The 25,443-nt window shown below is 69.7% G+C and overlaps 6 protein-coding genes across 6 annotated transcripts; 3 read left to right on the top strand and 3 right to left on the bottom strand.

Annotated features, from left to right (window-relative positions):
• Nucleotides 1–1,855: 1,855 nt before the first annotated feature.
• On the top strand, nt 1,856–3,760 carry LOC141464723 (INO80 complex subunit B-like). Its single transcript, XM_074147797.1, has 6 exons — nt 1,856–1,901; nt 1,990–2,191; nt 2,340–2,458; nt 2,819–2,970; nt 3,032–3,061; nt 3,293–3,760. Exons 1-6 carry the CDS (start codon nt 1,856–1,858, stop codon nt 3,758–3,760), a joined length of 1,017 nt encoding a protein of 338 aa, XP_074003898.1.
• Nucleotides 3,761–4,714: 954 nt separating this feature from the next.
• Nucleotides 4,715–6,785, top strand: WBP1 (WW domain binding protein 1). Its single transcript, XM_074147798.1, has 4 exons — nt 4,715–4,783; nt 4,930–5,032; nt 5,142–5,303; nt 5,456–6,785. Exons 1-4 carry the CDS (start codon nt 4,715–4,717, stop codon nt 6,109–6,111), a joined length of 990 nt encoding a protein of 329 aa, XP_074003899.1. The 3' UTR covers nt 6,112–6,785.
• A 162-nt stretch (nt 6,786–6,947) lies between these two features.
• Nucleotides 6,948–9,834, bottom strand: MOGS (mannosyl-oligosaccharide glucosidase). The gene is made up of 4 exons (XM_074148052.1): nt 9,492–9,834; nt 9,156–9,376; nt 8,864–9,057; nt 6,948–8,785 (listed from the first exon to the last, which is right to left on the bottom strand). Exons 1-4 carry the CDS (start codon nt 9,832–9,834, stop codon nt 7,069–7,071), a joined length of 2,475 nt encoding a protein of 824 aa, XP_074004153.1. The 3' UTR covers nt 6,948–7,068.
• A 372-nt stretch (nt 9,835–10,206) lies between these two features.
• LOC141464728 (programmed cell death protein 4-like) lies at nt 10,207–13,758 on the bottom strand. The gene is made up of 11 exons (XM_074147804.1): nt 13,705–13,758; nt 13,032–13,308; nt 12,722–12,819; nt 12,522–12,635; nt 11,848–12,069; nt 11,383–11,480; nt 11,205–11,319; nt 10,773–10,880; nt 10,591–10,701; nt 10,356–10,495; nt 10,207–10,258 (listed from the first exon to the last, which is right to left on the bottom strand). Exons 1-11 carry the CDS (start codon nt 13,756–13,758, stop codon nt 10,207–10,209), a joined length of 1,389 nt encoding a protein of 462 aa, XP_074003905.1.
• Nucleotides 13,759–14,210: 452 nt separating this feature from the next.
• On the bottom strand, nt 14,211–18,875 carry CCDC142 (coiled-coil domain containing 142). Its single transcript, XM_074148051.1, has 11 exons — nt 18,828–18,875; nt 18,361–18,475; nt 16,562–18,025; nt 16,367–16,453; nt 16,133–16,297; nt 15,851–16,008; nt 15,545–15,697; nt 15,258–15,372; nt 14,997–15,174; nt 14,703–14,914; nt 14,211–14,502 (listed from the first exon to the last, which is right to left on the bottom strand). The coding sequence occupies exons 1-11, from the start codon at nt 18,873–18,875 to the stop codon at nt 14,246–14,248; spliced, it is 2,952 nt and encodes a 983-aa protein (XP_074004152.1). The 3' UTR covers nt 14,211–14,245.
• A 251-nt stretch (nt 18,876–19,126) lies between these two features.
• On the top strand, nt 19,127–24,769 carry TTC31 (tetratricopeptide repeat domain 31). Its single transcript, XM_074147591.1, has 16 exons — nt 19,127–19,268; nt 19,605–19,666; nt 19,716–19,824; nt 19,922–19,963; nt 20,370–20,500; nt 20,739–20,807; nt 21,248–21,379; nt 21,467–21,530; nt 21,868–21,958; nt 22,046–22,187; nt 22,553–22,654; nt 22,739–22,826; nt 22,997–23,135; nt 23,322–23,396; nt 23,518–23,620; nt 23,808–24,769. Exons 1-16 carry the CDS (start codon nt 19,127–19,129, stop codon nt 23,931–23,933), a joined length of 1,617 nt encoding a protein of 538 aa, XP_074003692.1. The 3' UTR covers nt 23,934–24,769.
• Nucleotides 24,770–25,443: the final 674 nt, after the last annotated feature.

The following is a 25,443-nucleotide window of genomic DNA, read 5'->3' as shown; positions in this document are numbered from 1 at the left end:
CCCCGCCGTGTGTGCACCGGGACCCCTCCACGTGTGCACTGAGACCCTGCAATGTGCAGATGGCACTGGGGGAACTGGGACCCCACTCCGTGTGCACCGGGACCCCTCTTATATCTGGCAGCTGGTACCGGAGAAACCGGGACCGCACCCCCCCAAGTGTATCAGGACCTCCCTGTGTGCACCGGGATGCCCCGAGTGCACCGGGAGCCCTGTGCATGCACCGGGAAGCCCCCGCCCCGAGTGTACCAGGATCCCTCCCGTGCACCAGGACCCCCCCTCGAGTACACTGGGACACGCATCCGTGTTCACCGGGACCCCTGTGTGTACTCCGTGACACACCCCCCGCTGGTGAACCGGGATGCCCCGTGTGCACCGGAACCCCCCCTGGGTACACTGGGACACCCCTCCCCCCCCCCGAATGCACCCTGACCCCCCCATGTGCAGCCAGTACTGGGGAAAATGGGACCCTCCCCTTGAGTGCACCAGGATCCCCCCGTGAGCTCTGGTGACCCCCCCAAAATGCAGACGGTACCGTGGGAACTGGGACACCCCACTATGTGCACTGGGCCCCCTCCCGAGTGCACCAGGGAACCTGCCCATGCACAGCCGATACTGGGGGGACCAGCCCCCCCCCCCCCCCCCCGAGTTCATTAAGACCCCCCTTGGATGCACCAACCCCCCCTGTGCCTCGTGCCCGGCCGGGGACCACGTGCCACGTGCCCGGCAGGGTCGAGGGTCCCTCTCTGTTGTCCTGTGGCCCCTGCCCCGATGGAGCCCACGAGGGGTCCCGGTGCAGATCCAGCCCTCGTCGGGTGCCAGTTCCCTCTGCCCCACACCAGCCCCCAGCCCTGGAACCCCCCCCAGGCAGCAGTAGGGTAGGAGCTGGGGGGGGCCGGGGCCACGGTCCCGCCGCGCCAGCCTGGCACGCTGCCGGCAGCGAGGGCGGCCATGCCGGGGGCACGGGCGCTTCCCGCTCTGCCGGGGCGAGAGCCGGCTGGCGTGGCGGGAAATCCCGGCTGGGCCGGTGGCGGCCGGTGCTGCCGGCGGGACGGGCAGGACGGGCGGGACGAGGGCAGTGGGTGCCAAGGTGAAGGGGAGCGGCTGCCCGCCTGCGCAGCCTGGCTGCCGGTGGCGGCGGCTGTACCGGTGCCGTACCTGCGGGGAGTCGGCCAGGAGGCTGAGCCGGCATCGACCGCGGCGGATCTCCATCTCCAGGGCCGAGCCACGGGCCACCGTCACCCGGCTCTGCTGGTTGCGGCAAAACATTGTGCCGGTGCCTGCTTCCCGGGACGCTCCGGCTCCCGCGGGAACTTTCCTGGGCTCCGAGCCCGGAGCAAACCCCTCCCTGAGGCTGCCGCACCTGGAGGGGGGGGGTGGGGGGGAGAGACGGGAGGCACCGGGAAGCACCGATCCCGACCCGTGCGGCTGCAGGGAGCACCAGGATGCCCGGCGGCAGCCGGAGCGGGGCCGGGGCTGGCAGCGGGGCTGGTACCGGGTGGCTCCTGGCACGGGCAGGACAATGGCCGGAGTCAGCGCAAGCAGCTGCGGGGACATCGGGGGGGAAGTGTGTGGGGTGTCATGGTGGGGGGGGGTGGGGGGGGGTTGCACGTGCCAATGCAGCTGCCTGCACGCCCCGGCGGCACGCGCTGCCCGCGCGGAAACCGCCGCCGCGGGCCCAAAAGGCCCGCGGCGGCGGTTTCCGCGCGGGCAGCGCACCTCCCCTTGCCCACTTCAAAGATGGCGACGCCGGCGTCACGCCGCCCGCACTGGGCGCGTTCCGCCGCGCCGGGCGGAAGTGGGTCCGTTCTGGAACTGGTTCCCCCACACGGCGGGACGCCAGCAGCGGTATCGCCGGATGAGCAAGGCCTGGCGGCGCGGCAGGATGGAGGGCGGCGAGCACGGTGAGGAGTGGCCCGGGTCCCGGGCTAGGGGCCGGTGGCGGGTCCCCGGCCCGGGTTTGACGGCTGCGTGTGTCTGTGTCCCCCGTAGGGGAGGAGGCCGAGGCGGGCGGCGGGCACGGCTCCCACAAGAAGAAGCACAAGAAGCACAAGAAGAAGCACAAGAAGAAGCACCACCATGAGGCGGCGGGGCCGCCGCCGCCTCCCCCGGCCCCCGAGCCCGCCGCCGGCCTGCGCAAGCCCCAGCTCAAGCTCAAGATCAAGCTGGGGGGGCAGATCCTGGGCACCAAGAGGTGAGGGGGGCCCGGCCGGCCTCTTCCCCCACCCCTTGCTTGGACACCTGTCCCCATGTCCCAGCCTCGCTGGGACTGGGCAGCGTCCCTCATGCCCCAGTTGGCTCCATCCCGGCCTCATGGGCCACCCCGCACTCTCTCTCTGCAGCGTGCCAACCTTCACGGTTGTCCCCGAGGCACCGCGCTCGCCCTCCCCGCTGATGGTGGTGGATGAGGAGGAGGAGCCCACGGAGGGGGTGCCCATCGAGCAGTACCGGGCCTGGCTGGGTGAGCCCTGGGGGCAGCAATAGGCATACAGGGGGCAATGCCAGGACAGGGGGGCTCCAAGAGGGGGTTGGCTGTAGGGGAGGATGGTGGGGAGCCTTGGAAGGTTGGAGCAGAAGGAGGAGCCTGCAGGGATGCTCTGGTCCCTTCTAAATGGGCTGTGGGTCCTGCCATGCCCCCCGTGCTGGGGCAGGCTAAGCAGCACCTGGTGCCCTATGGAGGGTACAGACATGGTTCCCACAGCCTGGCCCTGCTGCCTGGGGTGGCATGAGTCGCTCTATCACGGCTTTAGGGGCAGCCTGACCCCGGGATGGAGTGACCCCACTCCCCAGTGACTCTTCTACTCCCCTCTGCCCGGCCCAGATGAGGACAGCAACCTGGACCCCTCACCCCTGCCAGACCTGGACTCAGAGAGCTGCTTTCCTGCCCGTGAAGAGGAGGAGGAGGAGGAAGAGCGCTGGCTCGATGCCCTGGAGAAGGGTGAGCTGGACGACAACGGGGAGCTCAAGAAGGAGGTGGATGAGTCCCGCCCTGGAGAAGGGTGAGCTGGACGACAACGGGGAGCTCAAGAAGGAGGTGGATGAGTCCCTGCTGACAGCCCGACAGGTGAGGGGGTCAGGGAGGGGGCCATGGAGCCACCTGGGGCAGGGCTGAGGGGTGCAGCCTGGGCTGCTGGGGCTGTGGGGCTGGTGGCCCAAGCGCCGGGTTGGCTCTGCTGCCCACTCAGGTGAGATGGGGTGCTGTAGAGGCCCCAGAACTGGTGGGGGGGAGTGGGTTGGAGCCCTTGGAGGGGCAGGGAGGGCCAGGGTTGCGACAGTGCCCCCTGTGCCCCCGCAGAAAGCCCTCCTGCACAAGCAGCAGAGCCAGCCGCTGCTGGAGCTGCCCATGGGCTACAAGGCGAAGGAGCTGACAGAGGAGATGCTGGTGAAGCGGGAGGAGAGGGCCCGCAAGCGGCGCCTGCAGGCAGCCAAGAAGGCAGAGGAGAACAAGAACCAGACCATCGAGCGCCTGACCAAGACCAACAAGGCCAAGGTGAAGACGCTGCGGGAGCGCAAGGCCAAGCAGGCCCCCTGCCCCGTCGTCCACTACTGCAATGCCATCGACCGCATCACCGTCTCCTTCCCGGCCGGCATGGCCCTGCCACTGCTGCCCGCGCCAGCCCCCGCCATGCCGCCCCCCGTCGTCCTCTGCGGCGTCGCTGGCTGCTCCAACCACAAGCGCTACTCCTGCTCCCGCACCGGCCTGCCCCTCTGCAGCCTGGCCTGCTACAGGAGGAACCTCCAGCTGCAGGAGGCCGCGGCCTAGGCCGGGGAGGGACTTGAGGAGGGGGGACAGGCCCCTCCACCACGGACAGAGGGGGCTGGGGCTGTGGGGCGGCCCCAGCCGGGACTGAGGGCATTCCGGGGCAGTGGGGGAAGGGGTACCGGGAGTGGGGGGCGGGGCTGGTCCCGCGGTGGTGCCGCTGCCCGGTGCTGCGGAGCTGATTAAAGGCTGCTGGGAAAGGAGCCGTGTGTGGGTCCGCCGGGACGGGGGAACAGACCGACACCCCCCCCCCACTGGGGAGCGCTGTGGTACAGTCCGCCCCCGCTGCCCCCCCCCGATGCGTTATGGTACGGCCCGCCGGGGGCGGGGCACCGGGCAGCGCCCTGCCGCAGCGCCCATTGGCTGGAGCCCTGCCCGGCACAGGGCGGCGGTGCTGGTTGGTCGACCCCTCCGCTAATCATGCGTCTGCGCTGCGCGTTGGTCAGGCTCTCCCCAATGCCCGCCCTAGAGGCGGGGCCCCGGCCAGCCCGGAGCGGCTGAGCCGGTCCGTCGGGCGCGGGGCGAGGCTGCCGTTGGCCGGCGCCCCCGTCAGTGACGGCCGGGGGGGCGGGGCTCCGCCTTCGGTTGGTGGCGGCGGCCGCCAATTACGTGGGGGGCGGGGCTCGGTCCCTTTGTCTCTGTTGTTGGGCGTGAGGCGCGGGCAGACAGCATCTGATTGGTGGGGTGAGGGCGGCGGCGGCGGCGCCGATTGGCGGGCGGCGGCGAGGCGACGGCGGATTGGGCGACGGCGGCGGCAGGGGGCGGGAACTACGGCCCGGGCGTGATGGCGGCGGCGGAGGCTGCGGCCCGGGCGGCGGCGGCGGGCCGGGCGGCTGGGATGGGGGCAGCGGCGGCGGCGGTGGGGCAGCGGCTGCTGCTGCGGGCGGCGGGGGCCGGGGCCGGGGCGGCCGAGCGGGTGGAGCCGGCGCGGGGCCGCGGCGGGCTGTAGGCGGCGCCATGGAGCGGCCCGGGAGCGGCGGCGCCGAGGGGGCCTGGGCCGCGCTGCTGGGCCGGCAGCACCAGCAGGTACGACCGGGGAGGGAGGGCGGGTGGCCGCGCCCGGGGACGGGCAGGAGCCGCTGACAGCGGGCTGGGACGTGGGCCCCCTTCCCCCGGGGCCAGGGTGGCGGCCCCCTTCCCGGGCCAGCGTGACAGGGTGGCTGTGCCCGCAGGCCCGGGAGTACTGCCCGGGGGTGAACAACCAGCCCTACGTCTGCGAGACCGGGCACTGCTGCGGGGAGACCGGCTGCTGCACCTACTACTACGAGCTGTGGTGTGAGTGCGGGGGAAGGGGGAGCTGGGCACAAAGGGGGTCGGGGGCTGCGGCCTCCTCCCCCGTGGGAGGGTGTTTGGGGGGAGGGTGACCCTGCTGTGCTCCCTGCAGGGTTCTGGCTCCTCTGGACCATCCTCATCCTCTTCAGCTGCTGCTGTGCCTACAGGCACCGCCGGGCCAAGCTGCGCCTGCAGCAGCAGCAGCGGCAGCGGGAGATCAACCTCATCGCCTACCACGGTGCCTGCAACTATCCCACCTCCATGATGGACCTCAGTGAGTGAGGGGAACCCCGGCCCCCTGTGTGTCCCCCCAGCTCTGACCCGGGGCCCCATGCCAGGCTGCACACTCCAGGTCCATCCCTTTTGGGGATGAGGCCCGATGGCAGCCTTGGGGGCCACTCTGACCTGTGTCCCCCTGCTCCACAGGGATGCTGGCTTCCTTCAAGCTGCCTGCCTATGAGGAGGTGGCCCACCGCCCCAGCACACCGCCGCCGCCCTACAGCTCCATCCTGGCCCAGCTGAGCGGGCCCCGCAGCCGCCTGGGCTCCAGCAGCCTCACCCTCTCACCCAGCTCGGAGAACTACACCAGCTGCTCCTGCGAGTCAAGCTGCGCCACCTCCCCCAGCAGCACCTCCCTCTCGGTGCAGGTGACGGATGAGACGGAGCGCAGCCGGGCCAGCACACCCAGCGAGGAGGGTGGCACCAGCAGCACCGGCACTGGCGCCAGCTGGGAGCTCCCCCCCGAGGAGGCGCCGGCCCGTGGGGCCCCGCACAAGCATGCCCTCTTCTCTTCCACCGTGGACTTCTTTGAGGCCGACTGCCACCCCTGCTCTGACATCGAGGAAGGCGAGGAAGAGGAGGGTGTTGCAGCTCGGGAAGAAGGCAGCAGTGGCGAGCATTTCCGGCACCGGCGCCTGACAGGGGACTCGGGCATTGAGGTGGGGCGCTGCCAGGAGGAGGAGGAGGGCGAGGGTGAGGGCACCCACCTCCTGGGCAAGGCTGGCCCTGCGCCCCCGCCGCGCTGTGGGCTGCCAGGCCAGGGGGGTGGTGAGGGGCCTGGCTCGCCCGCCCTGCCCGTCTGAGCCTGCACCCGCTGGCCAAGCCCTGCCCTCCCTGCTGCCTGCTAGCTTGCCTGGCCCTGTCCCACTGCCTGCTCCCCTGCCTGTACATGGGGTGGGAGCAGGCGGCTGTGCCAAGGGCCCTGAGCCGCGGCTGTGCCGTTCCAGCCCGTTCTGTCCTCCCCGCCTTGGAGCAGCCACAGGGGCACGGTGGGTGCGCCCCTCCCCTGCTCAGAGGGCGTCCGGTGCAGGGCAGAGCGGGACAGGCAGTGCTTTGGCAGGGGGCTGCTTCTTCCCTCCTGCTCCTGGTGCTGCCCCACAGCAATGTGCCCACTGCCAGGGGCTCAGGGCAGCGTGCCCGGGGTCTGGACTCTTGCCACGGAGCCCCCAGGGGCCCATCGCCTCGACAGACCCGCCCTTCTCCCCTGTGTCCTGTCATGTCCAGTACCTCATGTGGCACGGCCGGGCCCCGTGGTGGCCCCACTCTTGGTGTGGTCCCACTGGAGCCCCCTCCCCTCTGAACTGCTTCCAGGGGCCACAGCTGCTGGGGCCCCGCATCTGCCCCGTTCACCCCCTGCGCTGCCGGTGCTGTGGGCCCTAAGGCTGGGGCTGCTGCCCGTGGGGAAGAGCGGGGGTCCCCATCTCTCCCAGGAGATGGGCAGTTCACGTAGCGTTCTCTCACCATTAAAGAGATGTGGAAGTACAGCAGCCTTGTGCCTGCTAGGGGGGGACACCGGGGTTTGTGTGGAGGGGTACTGGGGCTGAGCTGGGCCTCCACAGGGAGGGAGGGGGAAGGAAGGGGTTGGCTGTGGCAGGACAGAGCTTTGACACCTCCCCCCGCAACACAGGCAGCAACAGGCCATGGTGGTGGAGGTTTATTTTCGGGGAGGAGGTGGGCTCATCACCTCTCACCCACACCTGAGAAAGACGGGCAGGGCTGGCAGCGCAGGCAGCTGCCCATGCTTTGGCTGGCCACCTGCCCTAGTAGTCCTCAGCCATCACCAGCACGACCAGTGCAGACCAGCCGGCAAAGGGGTGGCAGCCCTGCCCACGGCCAGTGCTGTCACTGTACTGTTCCCAGAGGAAGCCGCTCTCGGTGTACTGCCGGTACAGGTTGGCCATGAGGTTGTGGCGCAGCTCCCGGTAAATCTCTGCCGCCCGCTCACGCTGTGGCCCATTGGCGCCAGCGTAGGCGTGCAGCGCCTGCAGCGCCAGGTAGTTGATGTTGACCCAGATGGGGCCGCGCCAGTACGGGGGGTCGTGCTCGGTGTTGCGCTGCATGTAGAGGGGGCTGTCGCGGGCCAAGGAGCGCAGCCCGAAGGGGGTCCAGAGCTGCCGCTCGCTGCGCATGGTGGCCAGCACGGCGGGCAACCTTGGTGAATCGGGGCGCAGCAGCTGCAGCAGCAGCGGGAAGAGGCTGACGTACCCCAGGGCCCCCACAAAGCGGGGCTGCGGGGCCTCCCGCACCTCCCGTACCAGTTGGGGGGCTGGGGGAGGCCGCCCTGGGGCTGCCGGGGCCAGCCGCTGCCAGCGCAGCCCCACAGCTGAGCTGTGGTTGCCGTAGTCGGCGAAGGCGCCCAGCTCCTGTGCCCAGTGCAGCTGCTCCAGCAGCCCATTGTCGCTCAGCGCCTGCTCCATCTCCCGGTAGGGCCCGGCCGGCTCCCCCAGCCGCTCGGCCACCTCCCCCAGCACCCGGGAGGCCAGCGCCATCCAGCAGCGCAGGTCCAGGTGCCGCTCCTCGAGCGAGGGGTGGGAGGCACGGGGGTAGTCGTCCAGCCCTGAGGCCAGTGTCTTGGGGTTGAGGAAGCGCTCGGGGTTGGGGTCACGGCCGCGCCAGCGGAAGGTGAAGGGCAGGGGCCCAGCCTGTGTCCGGTTGTACCAGTCGTACCAGGCGCGCAGGCGGGGGAAGAGGCGCTGCAGGTAAGGCAGGGGGGCATCTGGCAGCAGCCGCTGCAGCGCCAGCAGCAGGGTGGGGGGGTTGGCTGTCTCGCTGTGCTGCAGGAGGAACTCGGGGGGCACCTTGGCCCGTGCCTCCTCCCCCAGGATCTGCTCCCGCGGGATCCAGCCCTCGGCATTCATCAGGTCCAGCCAGTGGGCGATCACCTCGCGGCTCAGGGCTGGGTCCCAGCGCGCCAGCAGCAGCTGGTGGAAGCCCTCGTCCCAGAGGAAGCCGCGGGGGAAGAAGGAGCGGGAGGGGACGGCAGTGAAGAGGGCGGCCTCGGGGGCAGGCAAGGGATGCTCCTGCAGCGGGGACTGCACCAGCGAGCGCCCGTGGAAGTAGCCCATCCCGCCCAGCATGTCGCTGAGGGCGGCCTGAGCGAAGCGTCGCTGGGGTGGGGGGAAGCCCTTGCGGCCCAGCCCGAAGGTCTCCTCGAAGCGCTGCTCGAAGGCGGCCGTGTGCCGCGCCAGCGCCGCCGACAGCGCTCCCCCTGCCAGCCGCCCGGGCCGATCCGCCACGCTGCCCGACTCAAAGGTCACCTCCACCGTCCCTGGCGGCTCCAGCGTCACCTGGTGCAGCAGCAGGCGCCCACGCGGGGGCTCCCCCGCTGCTCCTGGCAGCCCCCGAAAGGCATCGACAGCGAAGAAGCGGCGGCGGGATTTCCCCCGGGGGGCGAAGACAAAGCGGTTGCTCAGGCTGCTCCGCACCACCTCGGTCAGGCGGTGTAGCCCCGGGCTCGCCGCATCCAGGTAGTTGTAGCTGCGAAGAGGGAGATGGTGTCAGGGAATGAGGGACAAGGAATCAGGGGACACAGGGGGGGCTGTCGCGGCAAAGCACCTGGCGTATTTGGGGTCCTCCCCGCTTTCCACTGTGGGACGGAGGAAGGTGAGGGTGAAGTCTCCCAGCTCCTCTGATGTCCCCGTCACAGCAGCCAGCCGCGTCTTGTTCTCCAGGTGTGGCTCCAGCGTCCCCTGCCCATCCGTGGCGACGTAGAAGAAGAGGGAGAGGAGGGGGGCTGGACTGCCCGTGCCCTGTGGAGGAAGAGGGGGGAGATGTGAAGAAGGAGGGGGGGGGTGGCTGGCCAGTTCTCCGGCTGTTTTCCCAGCAGACACAGCCTTCCCCTGCTCACCTCCATCCGTGCCGTGATGCGCCAACTCCAATCCCCTCCATGTTCTCCTCCCGGTCGCTTAACGAATTCGGTCTTCAAGAACAAATCCCCGTCGCGGATCTCCTGTACCCCGAAATTCTCCCCGTCGTGCATCAACCAGCCGTATCGTGACAGGCCATCGCCCTGCTCGCAGGTGTGACGTAAGCTGCCTCCCCCCTCACCTTGCTGAAGCCACATCAGCCCTGGGGACATCGGGGAGGGGGTCAGCCTCGGTTCTCCGGGCGGGAGCGGGGCAGACCGAGGCCCCGGGGCAGGGCGAAGCCCTGGCCTGCCCCCGCTCCCGCCCTTATCCCTCACCGGTAACGAGAGCCCGTGGGCTTCGTGTCTTCATCCCGAAGTAGACATGGGGCCGGTAAGTGCCCCAGAAACGGTGGGGCGAGGCGAGAGGCCCGGTAGAACCGGGGGGAAGCGCGGGTGGAGCGGGGTGAGGGGTAACGAGGCGGGCGGCCGCGCTCCACCGGTTCCATTCAGCTGCCGCCGCCGCCAGGCCCAGCGCCAGCGCTGCCGCCGCCGCCGTTACCAGCAGCGCTGTCCGGCCCCGGCCCGGTCCCCGCTGCTGTTCCCGTTCCCGCCGGGCCCCACGATCCCGGGTCCGTTCCCGCAGCCCTTCCCCGCCGCGTCGCCGCCGCTCGCCCGCCATGGCCCGGCCGCGCCGCTGGCGTCATCACGGCGCGACTACGAGAGAGCGGCGCGGGGGTGCCGCCCCCTGGCGGACGGGCGGGAAACCGGCAGGATGGGTCCTCCACGGGATCCCACCCCAAACCCGGCCCCGAGGGGACGGGGATCCCCACACACACGCATAGAGAGGCCAGGCTCAGCACGTCCTCGAAAGCCACTTTATTGTGTCCCTTGCTCAGCCCCACCGCCGGGCGGGGCCCCACGGCAGCCCCCACGGCCAGGCAGGGGTCCCGCGGGGGGGCTGAGGCCACCCCTGCCCCCAGCAGGCCCTGGCCCCCACAACCGCCAGCCCGCTGGGGGGCCGACGGCCGGCAGCACCCCAAGGTGGCTCCGTTCACTGCTTGACCTGTCCCCCGTCGCCCTCGCTAACGAAGCGCTTCCGGCCCCTGCAGAGGGGGAAGAGGAGGAGGAGGATGACGATGATGAAGGGGGGGAGCCACACACCCCTCCTCCCGAGCTCACCCGCTGTGACCTCCCCGGTACCTGGCGGGGCAAGCGTCCCGCAGTGCCTTAGTGATGATGCCGCGGTCGAAGCAGAGCTCCACCAGCCGCTCCAGGAGGCTGTGGGCCAGCGGCACATCCAGGCTGATGTCCCCCAGCTCCTCGTACACGCGCTGGAAGCCCTGGGCAAGGGGATGGGGAGGGTACAGGACATGTCAGTGTAAACCCCAGGGGTGGGCTTCCCACTGACCCCCCGCTCCATGTGCCCCACGCTCACCCGGTTCATCTGGTCCAGTGTCACCAGTCCCGTTTCCCACAGCACCTTCAGCAGTGTCACCATCATGGCCACCGGCCCCTCTCCGGAGCCCTCCAGCACCATCACCACCGCCTGTGGGCAGTGGGCATTAGCAGGGCTGCGGGTGGACCCCCCCCGGGACTCCCAGGACTCCCAGCCCTCACCTCGTACACCAGCTCATGGTGGAAGTGGGGCACTTCCAGCTCCCGCAGGCAATGCTCGGCCTCCGACACCTCCCCAGAGAGCAGGTACTCCCGCAGCAGCAGGTTCATCTGGGGACAGAGGCAGCTGGGGCAGGGGCATGGGGACAGTGGGGACACGAGGGTGGCACAGGGGGACCAGCGTGGGGACACGGGCGTGGGGATGGCTGGGCAGGGTGAGGGCGCAGGGACAGCTGGAGATTGCTGCTGCCTCAAGTGGGCACAGGGACGTGTCGGGGGGGGATATCACAGCCAGGGTCACGTCCAGAGAAATGTGGCAGGAGGGCCTCGATGGGACATCTTGGAGGCACATCTGGAGGCAGCAGGGTGCAGGGATGAGGCACAGAGCAGGGGGACATGGTGCGGGACAGGACCAGGGGGTGGCCGGGCACTGACCTCCTTGACGAGGTGCTTGACGGGGCGCTGGCCGCCCCCCACGCCCCAGACATTGTCCAGCCGGTTGACGTCGCGCTTGATGCGGAGCAGGACAGCAGCACGGTCAAGGGCGGCCCTGCGGGAGAGGCGGGTGAGGGCGGCGGGCCGGGGGGGTAGCAGGGGCCGGGGTGGCGCTTACCTGGCATGCTCGCAGTCAACGCGCCCCTTGTAGCGCTCCAGGAAGTCCAGGGGCAGCGCATGGTCGGCCACCGCCCGGGCAATGAACTGCCCCAGCATCTGGAGACAGAGAGTCAGCACCTGGCCCCACTGCCTGTCCGTGCCCCACAGCCACCAGGCATCCCCTGGCATGGCCGTGGCCCCCCTGGAACAGTTATGTTCCCTGAGAGCATCCCCCCAGATGGCCACATCCTCTCAGAGCATCCCCTGGCATGGCCATGCCCCACCCTGGCATGGCCATGTCCCCTCAGACCATCCCCTGGCATAGCCATCCCCATCCCAGCATGGCCATGGTCCCCCCAGCACCATCATGCCCCCTCAAAGCATCTCCTCCAGCATGGCCACATCCCCTCAGAGCATCCTTCTCCACAACTGTCCCCCCTACCCCGGGACACCACCATCCCCATGTTCCCACATCTGCTGACACCTGGGGGGCCTCGGGGGTGTCGAGGATGAGGTCGGGCAGGTCCTGCAGCATCTTGTCGAAGGCCCAGGCGATGTCCTCGGGCGTGACGATGTGGCCCACCAGGTCAGAGAGCAGGCGGGAGGTCAGCTCGCGGTGGCTGGCCTTGCCCTCCAGCGCCAGAGCCACTGCCAGTGAGGGCACCGCGTGCCGCCGGCTGCCCAGGTTCAGCCCCCGCAGCAGCTCCTGCGCCCAGCATGTCACACCCTGCCACCTGGGGACCCCCAGCCCTTCCTTAAGGGACCCCCAACCTCCCCCAGGGACAATCCCCATCCCCAAGGGACCCCCCTTCTCTTCTCCACACCAGCCTGAGACCCCTGAAGGTCCCCACCACCAAGAGACCTCCTTCCCCAGGGTACCCTGCCTCTTCCCGAAGGGGCCTATCAGCAATGGACCCCCATCCCCTCCCCAAGGGACCCTTCCCCATCCCAGTCTGCCCCTGAGGGTCCTTGTCACTGAGGGTACCCTGCCAAGGGACCCTAACCCACTCCAGCCTGTTCTGTTCCCAAGAGCCTACTATTTTCTCCCCCATCCCAGCCTGCGCCGTCTCTGAGGGTCCATGTCACCGAGGGCCCCGTCCCCTCCCTGAGGACCCCACACCAGCCCAGCCCATCCTGTGGACCCCCACCGTGACGCACCATGACCTCGCTGGTGTCCCCATGCTCGAAGTACTCCATCACCATGGGCTGCACGTTCTTCTCCAGCTCCCCCTCCTCCAGCTCAGGCACCACGGTGGCATAGACCGTGTCCCCCTGTGGGGACAGGATGATGCCACCGCTGCCAGGGCTGCTGGCAAAGGCAGGGGATGGTGGGGGAAGATGAGGGGGTGGGTCCATACCTGAGCTGCCTCGTCGTAGTTGGGGTCACGGGCATCGGGCTCCTGGTAGCCGTAGACCACGCCGGGGGCACCCCACACGCCCTTGCCCCCAGCACCCCCTGCACCAGGCACACACAGACTGAGTGGGGGCTCGGTGGCAGGGGCCATCGAGGCCTCCAGCGGGCCCCCCCACCCCAGGCAGGGACTAAGCCTGGGGCACTGGGAAGGAGCCCAGCCCCGCAGGAGATACAGGAGGGGTCCCAGCCCCACAGGGAGTGATGGAGCCATGCAGGGTCCCAGCCCCACGGTGGGTGCAGGAGGGGCCCCTCACCTTTCTTGGGCAGCCCGCGGCCCTTGCCCATGCGGGACCTGCGGTCGTGGGCCCGGCCCTTGGGGCTGCCGGGCTCAGGGCCGGGCTCACCGCCCTCGGAGAGCGACTCGCGGGTCGAGTCCCGGGACGAGGTGCGCCGCAGCCGCCGCTTGGCCTTGGCCTTCAGCCGCGCCTCGTGCAGCAGCTTCTCCTGGGGGGTCCAGGTGCGGGGACCCCCGGCCCCCAGCAGCTCCTCGTCCCCATCCTCCTCCTCCTCCGCACCCGCCGGGCAGGGGCCCTGTGCAACGTGGGCACCACCATCGTGATGCGATGTGGTCTCCCTCGGGACCCCCATGGAATCCCCACCATACACCCTTGGCCTCCCCTGGGACCCTCATGGGACCCCTGCCATGTACCCCTGGCCTCCAACACGACACTCAGGGATCCCCCCCGTGCACCCCCAGCCTCCCCCGGGACCCCCATGGGCCCCCCCCCAAGTGCCCCCTGCCCTCCTCCGGGACTCCCCGCTCCTGCAGGAACACCCCCAGCCCCACCAGGGACCACCGAGCCCCATCACCAACCCCCCCGCCGGTGCCGCCCCCGGCCGGGTCCCAACCGGGGCTCAGCCCGGGGAGTGGGAGGGGGTGGGATCACTGGACGCGGGGCTCGGTCCGGTGCCGGTGCCGTTACTTGCCGTGGCGAAGGGAGCGCGGTCGGCGGCACCCAGCTCAGCGGCGGGGAGGGCCATGGCGGGCGGCACCGGGGCCGCACCGGGACCGGGACCGGGACCGGGAAGGGGCGCTCAGCTCGGCCCGACCCCGCCCCGCGGCGGAAGTGACCAGGGGCGGCGGCATCATGGGAGCCGTAGTCACGCCGGAGACTCCGGTAGCCCCCCGACCCCCCCCCTGCCCGGGCCACCCGGGTTCGGCAGCGGCCCCTTCGGGCCGCTGCCGAACCCGGGTGGCCCGGGCAGGGGGGGGGGTCGGGGCCGGGCAGAGGCCACCCCACCGGGGACCGGGGCCGGTTAGAGTGTGCTGCAGGCAGGAGTGGGTGCAGGCAGCAACAGGCAGGAAGATAGGAGCCACGCTCTGGCCGTGCTGGGGGTGCTGGAGCCCCCCAGGGCTCACTCTGCAGCCTTGGGCGGGCAGGTGTGTGTGTGTGTGTGTGTGTGTGGACAGACACAGGGATGGAGACAGACATGGGGACACCACCGGCTCCAACCGCTTTATTGCCGATCAGGTCTCGGGGCTGTTGCCGACACAGGGCAAGCCGGGCACACGCCAGCGCCGGGCCCGGTGCAGCCGCAGCGACAGCCACTGCTGCTGGCTGCCCGATAGGTAGGACTCGGGGACGCCGCTTCGCAGCCGTGCCGGCACCTCGGCATCGGAGGTGACCGGGGGGGTCCCCGCTGCTGCCCCCGGTACCTCCAGGGTCTCCAGGCCGTGCAGGCTGCCAGCTGCTGGCTCCTGCGGGTGGGCACCGTTGTCTGAGCCTGGCCAGGGAGAGGAGACAGGAGTCAGAGTCCACACTGAGGAACCCGGACCCTCCCGCTGGCAGGGGCCACCCCAAGAGGTGGCTCCTGTCCCCACCCTGTGGTCCCCAACACCAGCGCTGCCATCTGCCAGGGCCTGGGATGGTCAAAGCCCATGGGACAGCCAAGCGTGGCCACCCCTGTCCCCCCCAGTGACTTACAGCAGTGGCGCAGGGAGTGCCAAGGGCGGGGGGGCACGCTGGCCGCCCCGCCAGGCTGCTGCAGGAGGCAGAGGATGGCTCCGTCCATTTGCTGGAAGACACGGAGGGACAGCAGGGACTGCCGGGTCTCGGGGGCCAGCCCGTAGCGCTCGGAACCCACCAGTTCCCGCACCAGCTCGAAGTCCTGCCGCAGCTGCAAGGCTCCCTGCAGGCTGGGGGGGGCACCGGTGGCACTCAGCCCGGCTACCCCAGCACTGCCCGCACTAGCCCAGCCCCACCACCACCACCTGCTACCTGAACTTGATCCTCTGGGCCAGGATGTGGTCCATCCAGGCCTCCAGGAAGGCTGTGGTCACCCGGGCCAGCGCAGGCGCTTGGGCATCCCGGGGCAGGAGCTGGGCACCCTGCAGCACCTGGCCCAGCACCGCCTGGGCTGCCGCCGCCGCGTACTCACTGGGGGAACTGGGCAGGTCTGTGGAGAGGGGGGAACACTCGGTCAGCCCTGCCCGCAGCCCTGCCCGCAGCCCTGCCCAGCACCGAGGCACCCCTACCCACCCGCGCGGAGGCCGACTCTCCAATGCTTGCCCAGTGGCATAGTCTGGTCAAAGATCTCTGCCGACAGCCGCTTGCAGTCAGTGGAGAACATCTTCAGCACGTCCCCTGAGAAGATCTGGGGGGCAGAGCAGGGGGAGCTGGGGGTGGCACAGCGGGGCCACAGCACCCTGCAGCTTCTCCATCTGTTCCCAGCTGGAGCAGAACCACTGGGGTCTCTCCCAGCACGGCACAGCATGGCACAGCTCCAGCTGGCTCCCAGAGGTCTGCCTGCCACAGTCGGGCCATACCTGGATGCTGGCAGCCATGGAGCGAATCTGCTGGCACAGGTGGTGCTCCTGGTGGCACAGCGGGGCAAGGCGCAGCTGCGGGGGGACATCCCCGGGCTCTGGGAAGGTCTCGCTCACCAGCACCACCAGCCTGTCTGTCTCCATCTTCAGCAGCTGGAGGGAAGAGGGGTGAGAGGAATCCTGCCCAGTGGCCAGCCCCACAGCCAGCCCCCAGCCCCACAGTCCAGCCTCTGCAGGAAGGGGACTGACCCCCTGGGGCAGGGCCCAGCCCCACACATAGGTTCCCATCCCCTGCCTGCTGCGTACCTGCAGGTCTCCCTGGGTGACGAGCAGGAACTGGGGCAGGGCCCAGGCCGCCAGGTACCGGAAGGCTCTGCCCATCAGCCAGGAGCAGGCAGCCTGTGCCGTGGCCAGGCAGCAGCCCAGCACCTGCAGGCGCAGGCAGGGAGAGCCGGGGGGGCGGCCTGGGGGAGGCAGGGGATGAGAGGTGTCACCGGGACCAGGGAGGGGAGCAGCACCCAGTGGGTGGGGGTCAGCCCAGAGGGGACGCCCAGGGTGCTGGTCCCTCTCCCCCGAGGCCCCACTCACCGGGCAGGCAGGCGGGCAGGGGCTGCAGGCAGCGCAGGGCGAAGGCCAGGGCCGGGTACAGCCGCTGCAGGCATTGCGCCGTCCTGCTCTGCACCGGCCCTGCCGCCGGCACCGGCTCCCTCAAGCACTTGTCGGACAGACCCGAGCCCAGAGCACGGGCAAAGTCTGCAAGGGGGACATCAGTCACAGCCCCGTGACACCTAGCCCTCGTACCCCATGTCCCACACCCCATACCTTGCTCCCAGCTCCGGAGGACACCCTGGCAGAGCAGGCGCAGGCAGAGCCGCCCCAGCTCCACCTCGCACTCCTGGGGGACGCGGGCTGTGGGGGGACAGGGCGTGAGGGCCAGCACACCCTGCGGCGGCACTGGGGGAATCCCGGGAAGCCGCTCCCCGGCACTGCCACCCCCTCGCCCCAGCCCCCACCTACCCCGGGCAAGAGCACAGCTCAACTCCCGGGCAGTAGCCATGGCCACACCAGCCCTGCAGTGTGGCAGCCCCAGGCAGTGCCCCAGTGCGGTGCTGGTGGCCCCCCAGAAGAGCGGGCGGTACTGCGCGTGCAGGGCCTCGGCCGCTGGTGCACGGGAGGCATCCAACCACCGCACCGACTTCCAGCCGGCAGAGCTTGGCCTGGTGGTCATGCCCAGGCTGGCTGCTGGTGGCTCCAGGGACTTGGGGTTCTCTGCAGCCGGTGGCTTCTCCTGCTTGGGCCCGTGCAGGATGTGGTGCCAGAGGCTGTCGGCGGAGGCCACCAGCACCCCCAGGATGAGGCCCATCAGCTCCTCGTCTTCCCTGCACAGCGCCCGCAGCTCCATGGCGAGGCCCGGTGGCTCCTCCTGTCCTGAGGGTCCTGCATCCGCTGCTGTGGTGCCATGCTCCGGGAGCCAAGGCACTGTGGCATCCTCCCAGCAGACGTGTTCTGCCCCGCCACCCCCATCCTGTGGCATCAGGAGAGGCGCAAGCCGCTCAGCCGCCAGCCGGCCCCGCTCAGCTGCCAGTATCTCCAGCACTCTGGCCACAGGGAAGGCATGGGAGCAGTCCTCGGTGGCCCCGTGGCAGCTAGGGATGCCGGTAGGCAGGCGGTTGGCAATGCCCAGCTCCAGGGCCAGGTTGCCCACCACCTTGTTGTAGATCTCCAGGCCCTGAAAGAGGTCAGAGAGCAGCACCGGAGCAGGGGAGGCAGCAGGGCCGGCCCGTGCCAGCCCCCGCAGCCGTGCCTCGACATGGCGCTCGGCTAGCCGCGTGGCATGCAGCGCCAGCAGCAGCAGCGCCCGCCGCATGTGCGCCACCGACTCGTGCCTGCGCAGCAGCAGCGGCCGCAGCCACGGGTCACTGCGCATCCGCCGCCGCAGCCCACTCCAGTGGCCGGCGTGTGTCCGCAGCTCCTGGCAGAGCCCCCGCAGTGGCTGGGTGGCTCCCAGCTCCCCTGTCGGTGGTTCCGGCTGCTCCACCAGTGCCAGGAGCCGGCAGAGGAAGTCGGAGGCAGCCTTCAGCCGGCGACTGTAGTCGTGGGCGAGGCGGAGGTGGTGGCGGTGCTGCAGCAGGGCATGCAGGGCAGCACCGCGCTCAGCCACACGCGGGTGGACAGGGTGGTAGGAGAAGGCAGTGATGACAGCACTGTCACCGGGCTGGGGACGCACATGGCCCCGGAAGGTCTCAGTGCGGGGGTCCTCCCAGACACAGAGGCAACGGTGCAGCCCTGGGAAGCTCTGCTCCAGCAGGGCCAGGAGAGCTGGTGTTTCCTCCTCCTCCTCTTCCTCATCCTCGCTGCTGTTGTAGCTGCGCTCACGGGGCCGTGGGGGCAGCAGGCGCCGCAGGCTGGGGCTGACGCAGCTGCGCAGCATGGCCTCTGCTTTCTGCAGGGAGCGGGCCAGGCCCCCCAGAGAGCTGCTGCCTGCAGGGGCAAGGACCCTCGGAGTGGGACAGTGCGAGGGCAGACCCTGCCCACAGCCACGCCAGCTCTGCCCTTGCACCCAGAGGGGACAGCAGGACAGCCACCCCAGCCCTTCCAGCACTGGTACTGAGACCCACCCGGGGGCACCCAGGGAGCCCCCAGCTCCTCCTGGCACAAGACCTGTCCCAGTGGGCTGCTCCTGCTGGGTGCCAGCGACATTGACATACATGTTGCATGCTAATTACATATTAATTGCTCGTTTGTCACCTGTCCTGTGCCCTGCAGCCACCCAGCCCTCTCAGGATGCCATAGCCCCACCCGGTTCAGCCCCTCACCTGTCTCGGCAGGCTCTGTGCGGGCAGCTCCATCCCCCGGGGGGGGCAGGGGCGGGCGGGCCGTCAGGAGGAGGAGGAGGAGGTCACTCGGGCCGGTGCCATCACCGTCACCCACCTACGAGGGACGACGGACGGGTCAGGACCCTCCCCGTCGGGGCAGGGGCGGGGCTACCGGCGAAGAGGCGGGGCTCTATAGAAGGAGGCGTGGTCCCATGTAGCTGTCCCCGCCCCTTCGCCTCTGGCAGGCGCGGAGGCGCCCCGTCTTGGCCACGCCCCCAAGTCAGACCACGCCCCTCTGATGGCGGGGGGGGGGCGTTGTCAAGGAGACGGCGAGAGGGGCCTCGGGCTCGGTGCCGCCGACCGGCCGGGAGCCGCCGGTCGGCGGCACCGAGCTCGAGGCCCAGCCGTTGTCCCGTGGAGGGATCGGAGCCCGGGGGGGGTGTCTCCTCTTCCGTTCGGGGCCTCACCTGCAGGCGGGGCTCTCCAGCGCGACGCTCAAGGCCGCCGTCCTCCATGCTGGGCCATCCCCGGGGGCGGCGGGAGGAAATAGGCTTAGGCCGCGCCCGCGCTAATCCGGAGGAACGGGCAGGGCTGACCCGCTGGGAGGGCAGGGCCGCGGTGTCCGGTGAAGGGAGGGTTCCGGGAGCAGCGGGAGGCGGCCGGGCCCGGCGGCTTGAAGAGGAGGCGGGGACGGCGGGAGGGGACGCGGAGCCCCGGTCCGTGCTCGGTGCGAGCCTTACGGGCCGCCGTCCTGCCCACACCCAACATGGCGGACGGACAGCTTCGGCCCGTGCTTTGCCCCACTTCCGGTCCGCGCCGTGCCCCACTTCCGGCTCGTCCGGAGGCGGTGGCGGCGGCCCGGGGCGATGCGGGGGGTGGGCGGGACGCGGGGTTCGGCCGGGCCGGGCGTGGGCGCCTCTAGGTTATGGTCTGACCCCTTTGTCTGCCCCTGGGGCTGTGTGCTCTGCCCGAGCGGCTGGAGTGCCGGTACGGGGCGAGGGAAGGGGGGGCGGAGCGGGGAGCGGGAGATCCCGGGGCGGGAGGGCCCGGGGCGGTGGTCCCGTAGTGACGGGAACCGCACTGTGAGCCGGGTCGCCGGGGCAGGGGCCTCCCGTGGGGCCGGGGCCAGTGGTCGGGGTGGCGGAGAGGGGTGGGGGGGCGGGGTTGGGAAGAGCTTGTCCCCGCCCCGCCGCTGTGTTTCGGTTTCGTTTCCGATGGCTCAGAGCTGGCTCCGCTCTCCGCAGCGCCCTTCTGTCCCCGGCACTGCCTGCCCGGCGCCGCCGAGGTCGAGCGCAGCCGGCGGCAGGTACGTGGGGAGCCTGGGGTGGCGGGGGCTGGGGCCGGGATCCCCGCAGGAGGCCGTGCCGCCGCTCCAGCTCCCGGTGCCGCCGCAGGTAGCCTTCCGCCTTGTGAACCGCAGCGCGATTGGGGAAGCGTCCGGGGCCCGGGACGCCTTCGGCCACGGTGAGTCGGGAGGAGTCGCTGAGCGGGGGCGGGGGAGTCTTCCGGGGGTCCCGGCGCTCGGGGTATGTCGCTGACCGTCCCGGTTCTCCTTGTGCAGGTCTGGAGTTCTGGTACTGCCCCAGCCAGCTGGAGGAGTCCAGTGAGGAAGAGGAGGAGGAGGAGAATTATGAAAAGGAGGAGGAATGGACTGGCTTCAGCCAGCAGTGGGACATGTCCAGCGAGGACAGCGACCCCCCCTACAACTTCTGTGGGTTCAAGAAGTCCTTCTTGTGTGAGGAGCCTCTGCCCGCGCGTCCACTTCCGAGCGCTCTTGAGGTGAAGATGCACAGGCTGCCTGCGCCCTGGAAGCACCAGCTTACAGCTGAGGTGAGGGGCACCCTGCCTGCCCGTGGGCTGCTGGTCCGCTGCCCATTTCTGCTCCCCACATCACCTCAGTTGCATCACACCCTTCAGTCCCTCTTGTCCGCCCAGCTCCTCGGGGGCGCAGGGGGCCGGGGCCTGGCAGTGCTGCAGTTGGCATGCCTGGGGCCGTCCCACTCTCCCAGCCACGGTGTGGTGCTGGGCACTGCTGCTCATGGCTTCACTCCCCCAGGAAGCAGAGAGGAATGCACAGGAGCTGGTAGCGGAGGAGGAGCGGATGAAGAAGAAGGCAGAGAAGAAGAAGCTGAAGAAGAAAGTAGGTGCACTTTGCAGGGGTTTCACCTTGCCAGCCCACGGTGTGCAGGCAGCTGCCTGCATTTCCCTTCCTCCTGAGCCTCACTGTTGCTTTGGGGGGGAAGCGCATGTCGGGGGCAGCCTGGGGCTTGCTCCTTCCCACCCGCAGCATTGCCAAGGCAGAGCCATGGCATCAGGCCAGGTGCAGCTCTGTACTGCTCTGCCTGGTGCCCGCTCACGGCTCGCTCTCCCGTTTTCAGAAGCAGAAAGACCGGAAGAAACGAGAGAAACTGGGACAAGAGCTGAAAAGCAAGCAGGAGGCTGAGTCAGTGAGTGACTGCGCTGGCCCCTCACCCCAGCCCCTGCCCAGCTGTGGGAGCTGCGGCAGCCAGGCCGTGCTGCCTTCAGGGGTCCTGTAGGTCTCTGAAGGTGGGGTGCTGTGGAGAGAGGGGCAGGCAGTCAGAACCCTACTGCCCTGGCTGTCATCTCTTGCCCTCTTCTTCCAGAGCACCTCATCCCTGAGCAGCACTGTGGGCACTGGGCACCCCCAAAACAGCAATGCTGAAGAGCAGGAGGGCTGGCTGGACTCCAGCCCCTCCCCATGCCTCGGGGACAGCACAGCCTCTTTGGGAGAGGAGGAAGGAGGCCAGGAGACCAGGGCAGAGGAGATGGAGGTGAGGGCTCCTGGTATGGGTGCCAGCCTGGCATGGGGTCTGCCCTGTGGACGGACCTGGGGTTCTGCCTGCCTCACCCACCCTGCCTCTCACAGGATGAGCTGGACCTGAGCTGCACCTTCGTCTTCAAAGCCCGGCAGAAAGCGGGCGTGAAGCTGCCGGCACCTGGGAAGGAGAAGCCAGCTAGGATGAACGATGCGGAGCTAGGCAAGAGGGCACCGGAGAAGGTGAGTTAGAGCCCACAGGACCCTGTGGAGGGACCCGCTTGTCCTGCGGCACCCAAGCCCTTGCTGCCCTGCCTGCCTGCCCCACAGGCGCCCGAGCCCGAGCCTGTAGGCCTGGACACGAGTGTGGTGGAGCAGAGCTTGATTCTCGCAGGTCAGTGCCTCAGGCCCCGCCAGGCAGTGAGAGAAGGGGGTGGACACATGGGGGCTCTGCCCTGCTGCTACCCAGCTCCGTGGGTAGCTCTGCCTCAGGAGGGTTTGGGCTGGGGCTTCTTGACAGCATGGCTCTTCATAGGCCGTTGTGGCCCTGGGCTGTCCTCAGGGTGCTTTTCCCTCGAGGCTGGGTGATGGCAGAGCTGCTATCTCTTCTGCCGCCCCTCTCCCCTCTGCTTGTTCCCAGCAGATGCTTATGTTCGCACTGCAGGCAGGGGACGCAGCTCTGCTCCCCGGCTGGGCTGGGGGGTCAGCAGCAGGCAACACTTTCCCCGCAGGCCGTGGCAATGAGGCTGCCCAGAAGGGTCACTACGCTGAGGCGGTGCAGGCCTTCACGGAGGCCATGAAGCTGAACCCCAGGGAGCACCGGTGAGCGACGGGGCTGGGGAGCTGCATTTCCTGGGGGCTCAGGGTCCTGGCCGGCTGCAGTCAGCAGTGATCCCACTTTCTTTGCAGGCTCTTTGGCAACCGTTCGTACTGCTATGAGAAGCTTCAGCGCTACGAGGAGGCCCTCAGGGATGCGCAGGTGTCGCTGGGGCTGCAGCCTGGGTGGCCCAAAGGCTTCTTCCGCAAGGGCAAGGCGCTGCGGGGGCTGAAGGTACCAAGGCTGGGCTTGGGGGATGCAGGGAGCTGGGACTGGGCAGAGGCTGCAAGGTGCCCAGGTTGGGTGGGCTGGGCGGGGGCTGTGCAGTGCCGTGGTGGTCGGGGGAGGCTGTGGGGTGCCAGTGGGGCTGGGTAGGGGTCTGCAGGGTGCCAGAGCTGGATGAGCTGCGTAGGGAGACTGCAGGGTGCCCAGGCTGGGTGGGGTGGACAGGGGGCTGCGAAGTGCCGGGGCTGTGGGGTACCAGCAGGGCCAGGCAGAGCCCTGTGTAAGGTGGAACAGGGGGGGCGAATAGCCAAGGCTGGCCGGGTGGGGGGCCAGTGTGGGCAGCAGGAGCTCAGCCCCCCTCCGATGGGCCCCAGCGCTACGCTGAGGCTGCCAGCACTTTCGAGGAGCTGCTGCGCCTGGACGGTGCCAACGCCGAGGCGTCTGCCCAGCTGGAGGCCTGCCGGGCCCTGCTGCGGGTAAGTCCCTGGCCCTGCCATCCCCAGCCCCGCTGTCCTCGGCTGTTGCCCTGCAGCACCTGAGCTTCTCTCTCCGCACAGCAGACCAGCCCCCATGGCCAGAGCAGCCTGGGCGGGCTCCCTGTGTCCCCGTCCCTGCTAGAGGCTGGGGAGCCACCACTGCCTGCCTCTGGTAAGGGAACTCGGCACCGGCGGCGATTTCACTTTGGAGCTGTTGGCAGAGCTGGCAGCTGGGGGGTGTGGGCGGACCTGGACTGTGGCCTTGGGGCTGGGGGGAAGCTCAGGGGGGGATGCTGTGCCCAGGCCCCGGCGCCAGCTGAGCCTGTCCCTGTCTCTCAGCAGAGGAGTGGGCGGGTGGGAGCTGCCAGGACACAGACACAAGTGACTTCGTGACTGTTGTGAGCTCCAGGAGCCAGGCGAGAGCCCAGGGCCGGGCCACAGGCAGTAGCCAGCAGACGCTGCCTCCAACCCATCCTGCCAGGTAGGGCTGGGGCTGGTGGGGACAGGGCAGCCCCATACTAGGCTGGGTCAGTGACTGGTGCTTAGTGGGGGTGGTGGATAGGAGTGGGTGGATCCCAGACCTCCCGTGGAGCTGGTGGTGCTGGAGGGGTCCTCAAGCTGGTGCAGGATGGAGCTGGCTGCCGGTGACGCTGGTGTGGTTTGGCAGGGACTGCTATCCCCTCTGGGTGGGGAACATCACCTCCAGGATCAGCAAGAAGGTGCTGCACAGCTCCTTCAGCCCGTGAGTGTGTCCCTATGCTGAGCCCCCACAGCCCCCCTGTCCCTGTTCCCTGGTGCCTCTGGCCTGGGGAGCGAGTCCTGGGAGGGAGGCACAGGGGGGTCTCTAGCACTCCACCCCACAGGTTTGGGGAGATCCGCTTCATCCGGATGCTGCCGGAGAGACGTTGCGCCTTCATCAACTACACACGGAAGGCGGCAGCAGAAGCAGCCTACGTAGCCATGCAGGTGAGCTGGAGGTGGCCACCGTGCCATGGAGCCCCGCAGCCCCTCAGGGCCAGAGGAGACGGGCAGGCAGGGCCAGGCCTGGGACATGGGGTTGTCTGTCCCGGGCTTGGCCCCCTCCAGCCCTGTCCTCTTTCCTGCCTTGGCGGGAGTGGTGCTGCCAGCTCAACTCCCCCTCCCTCTCCCCCAGGATGCCGAGGTGGAGGGAAGCAGGCTGGTGCTGCAGCTGAAGCACCCCTCCCACGCCACCCCTTCCCCCCGCTGGCACTCGGAGCCCCGCGGCAAGGTGGGTGCCCTCCCTGGGGGGCTCCTGTAGCCAAGGGGTCTCCCCAGCTTAACCGCAGCGGAGCCGGGCCTTGCATGGTGCCTTCCTGTACTGCTGGCACGCCGCAGAGGAGCTGGGCCTGCGGTGCAGCTGGATGGCTGCGGTAGGACAGTGTGGTCCTCTGCCCGGGAGCTGGCACAGTGCCTGCCATGGGCAGAGCCCTCCTGGCATGGAGCCATGGAGGCATCGGCCACTGTGAATATTTGCCCCCAAACAGGGGAGCCTGCTTGTTCCTGCCTGAGCCTAGGGCCTGCCTGCTCTGCCCCCCCGCGGGCCTGGCCGCACACTGGGCTTTGGTGCCCAGCAAGGAAGGAGCCGGGTAGGTGCCTTCTACTGGGCAGGGGTGCTTGGGGTGGGGGCCTGGCAGCGGCACCCCTGCTCCCCCCACCCCTGGCACCACGGCTCCTGGGGCCTCTGAAGAGGGCTGAGCGTGCCTTCGCCCTGCCTGTGCCTTTTCCTTGGGGGACCTGTCCCTCCTCCTGCCCCCTCTGTGGGCAGGGGTCCCCCCCTCCTGGTGCCTGAAGTGGCTGTGCCTTGTGGGGCTGCCCCAGGCAGGGTGGGCTGTGCTGCTTCCCCCCCACCCTAGCCCTCCCCTGGGTGCAGGGCTCGCCTTTGTGGGGGGACATGTGTGTCCTGCCTGCTTCCGGTACCGTGGGGCTGGAGGCCATGGTGGGTCAGTGCCCGGCCGGGAGTTCCTTGTGCTGGTGCCAGGGAGAGTGGGCTGCGGGTGGTGGGACAGGGCTGTGCCTGGGGACAGCCATTACCCTCAGCCCCTTCAGGGATTTTGTACCCAATTTGGGTTTTCTTAATAAAACAGAGCCGCTGACAGCTGTCTGTCCTTCCCTTCCCCTCCAGCCTTGCTGCCTGCCCTGGTGGCTCAGGGGTGCCGGAGCCAGTGTGCCGCAGCAGGAGCTGCCAGCCTGGCCCCGGGGAGTCAGGGACCCGGAGTCTCCCGTGCCCGGGTGCCCGACGGCTCCTCTCCTGCTGTCGGTGAAGCTGCTCTTCCCTGCCCAGGGCTCCGGTTCTGCATCTGCCGGCACAACCCACCCCAGCCCCGCGGAGTCGGTACCTGAGGCCGGACCGCGGCTCCTTTGCGCCGGCTTCTAACCGGAACGCTCTCCCGGGATCGCGGGCCTGCGGCCGCGCTCCCGCCCGCGGCTCCGACCGGCACCGGCCGTCGCGCAGTCCCGCCGGCGGCCAGCAGGGGGCGGCCTTGGCCCGGGCGGTGGCGGCTCCGTGGACCGGATCCGGCCCGGCCCGGTGTGGGGCGGTGCTGGGCGGCGGCCCCCACCCCGACACGGCTCCCCGCGGTGGCACGGGCCGGGGCATACCCGGACGCGGGTACCGGAGACCCAGCACCGGGTGTGCAACAACCCCCGGTGCAGAGTTCCCCGGGATACGTCCTCCCTGCCGCCTCCCGAGCCCTCTGCACCGGCCGACCGGTACAGCAGCGCCGCAGCTCCCCGGTCCTTTTGAGGGGAACGGGTCTGCCCGGACACCG

The sequence above is a fragment of the Numenius arquata genome, chromosome 5 (genome assembly GCF_964106895.1).
Source record: "Numenius arquata chromosome 5, bNumArq3.hap1.1, whole genome shotgun sequence".
In the NCBI taxonomy this organism is placed as follows: domain Eukaryota; kingdom Metazoa; phylum Chordata; class Aves; order Charadriiformes; family Scolopacidae; genus Numenius; species Numenius arquata.
The sequence above is the reverse complement of the archived record's forward strand: the minus strand, read 5'-3'. Positions and strand labels throughout refer to the sequence as shown.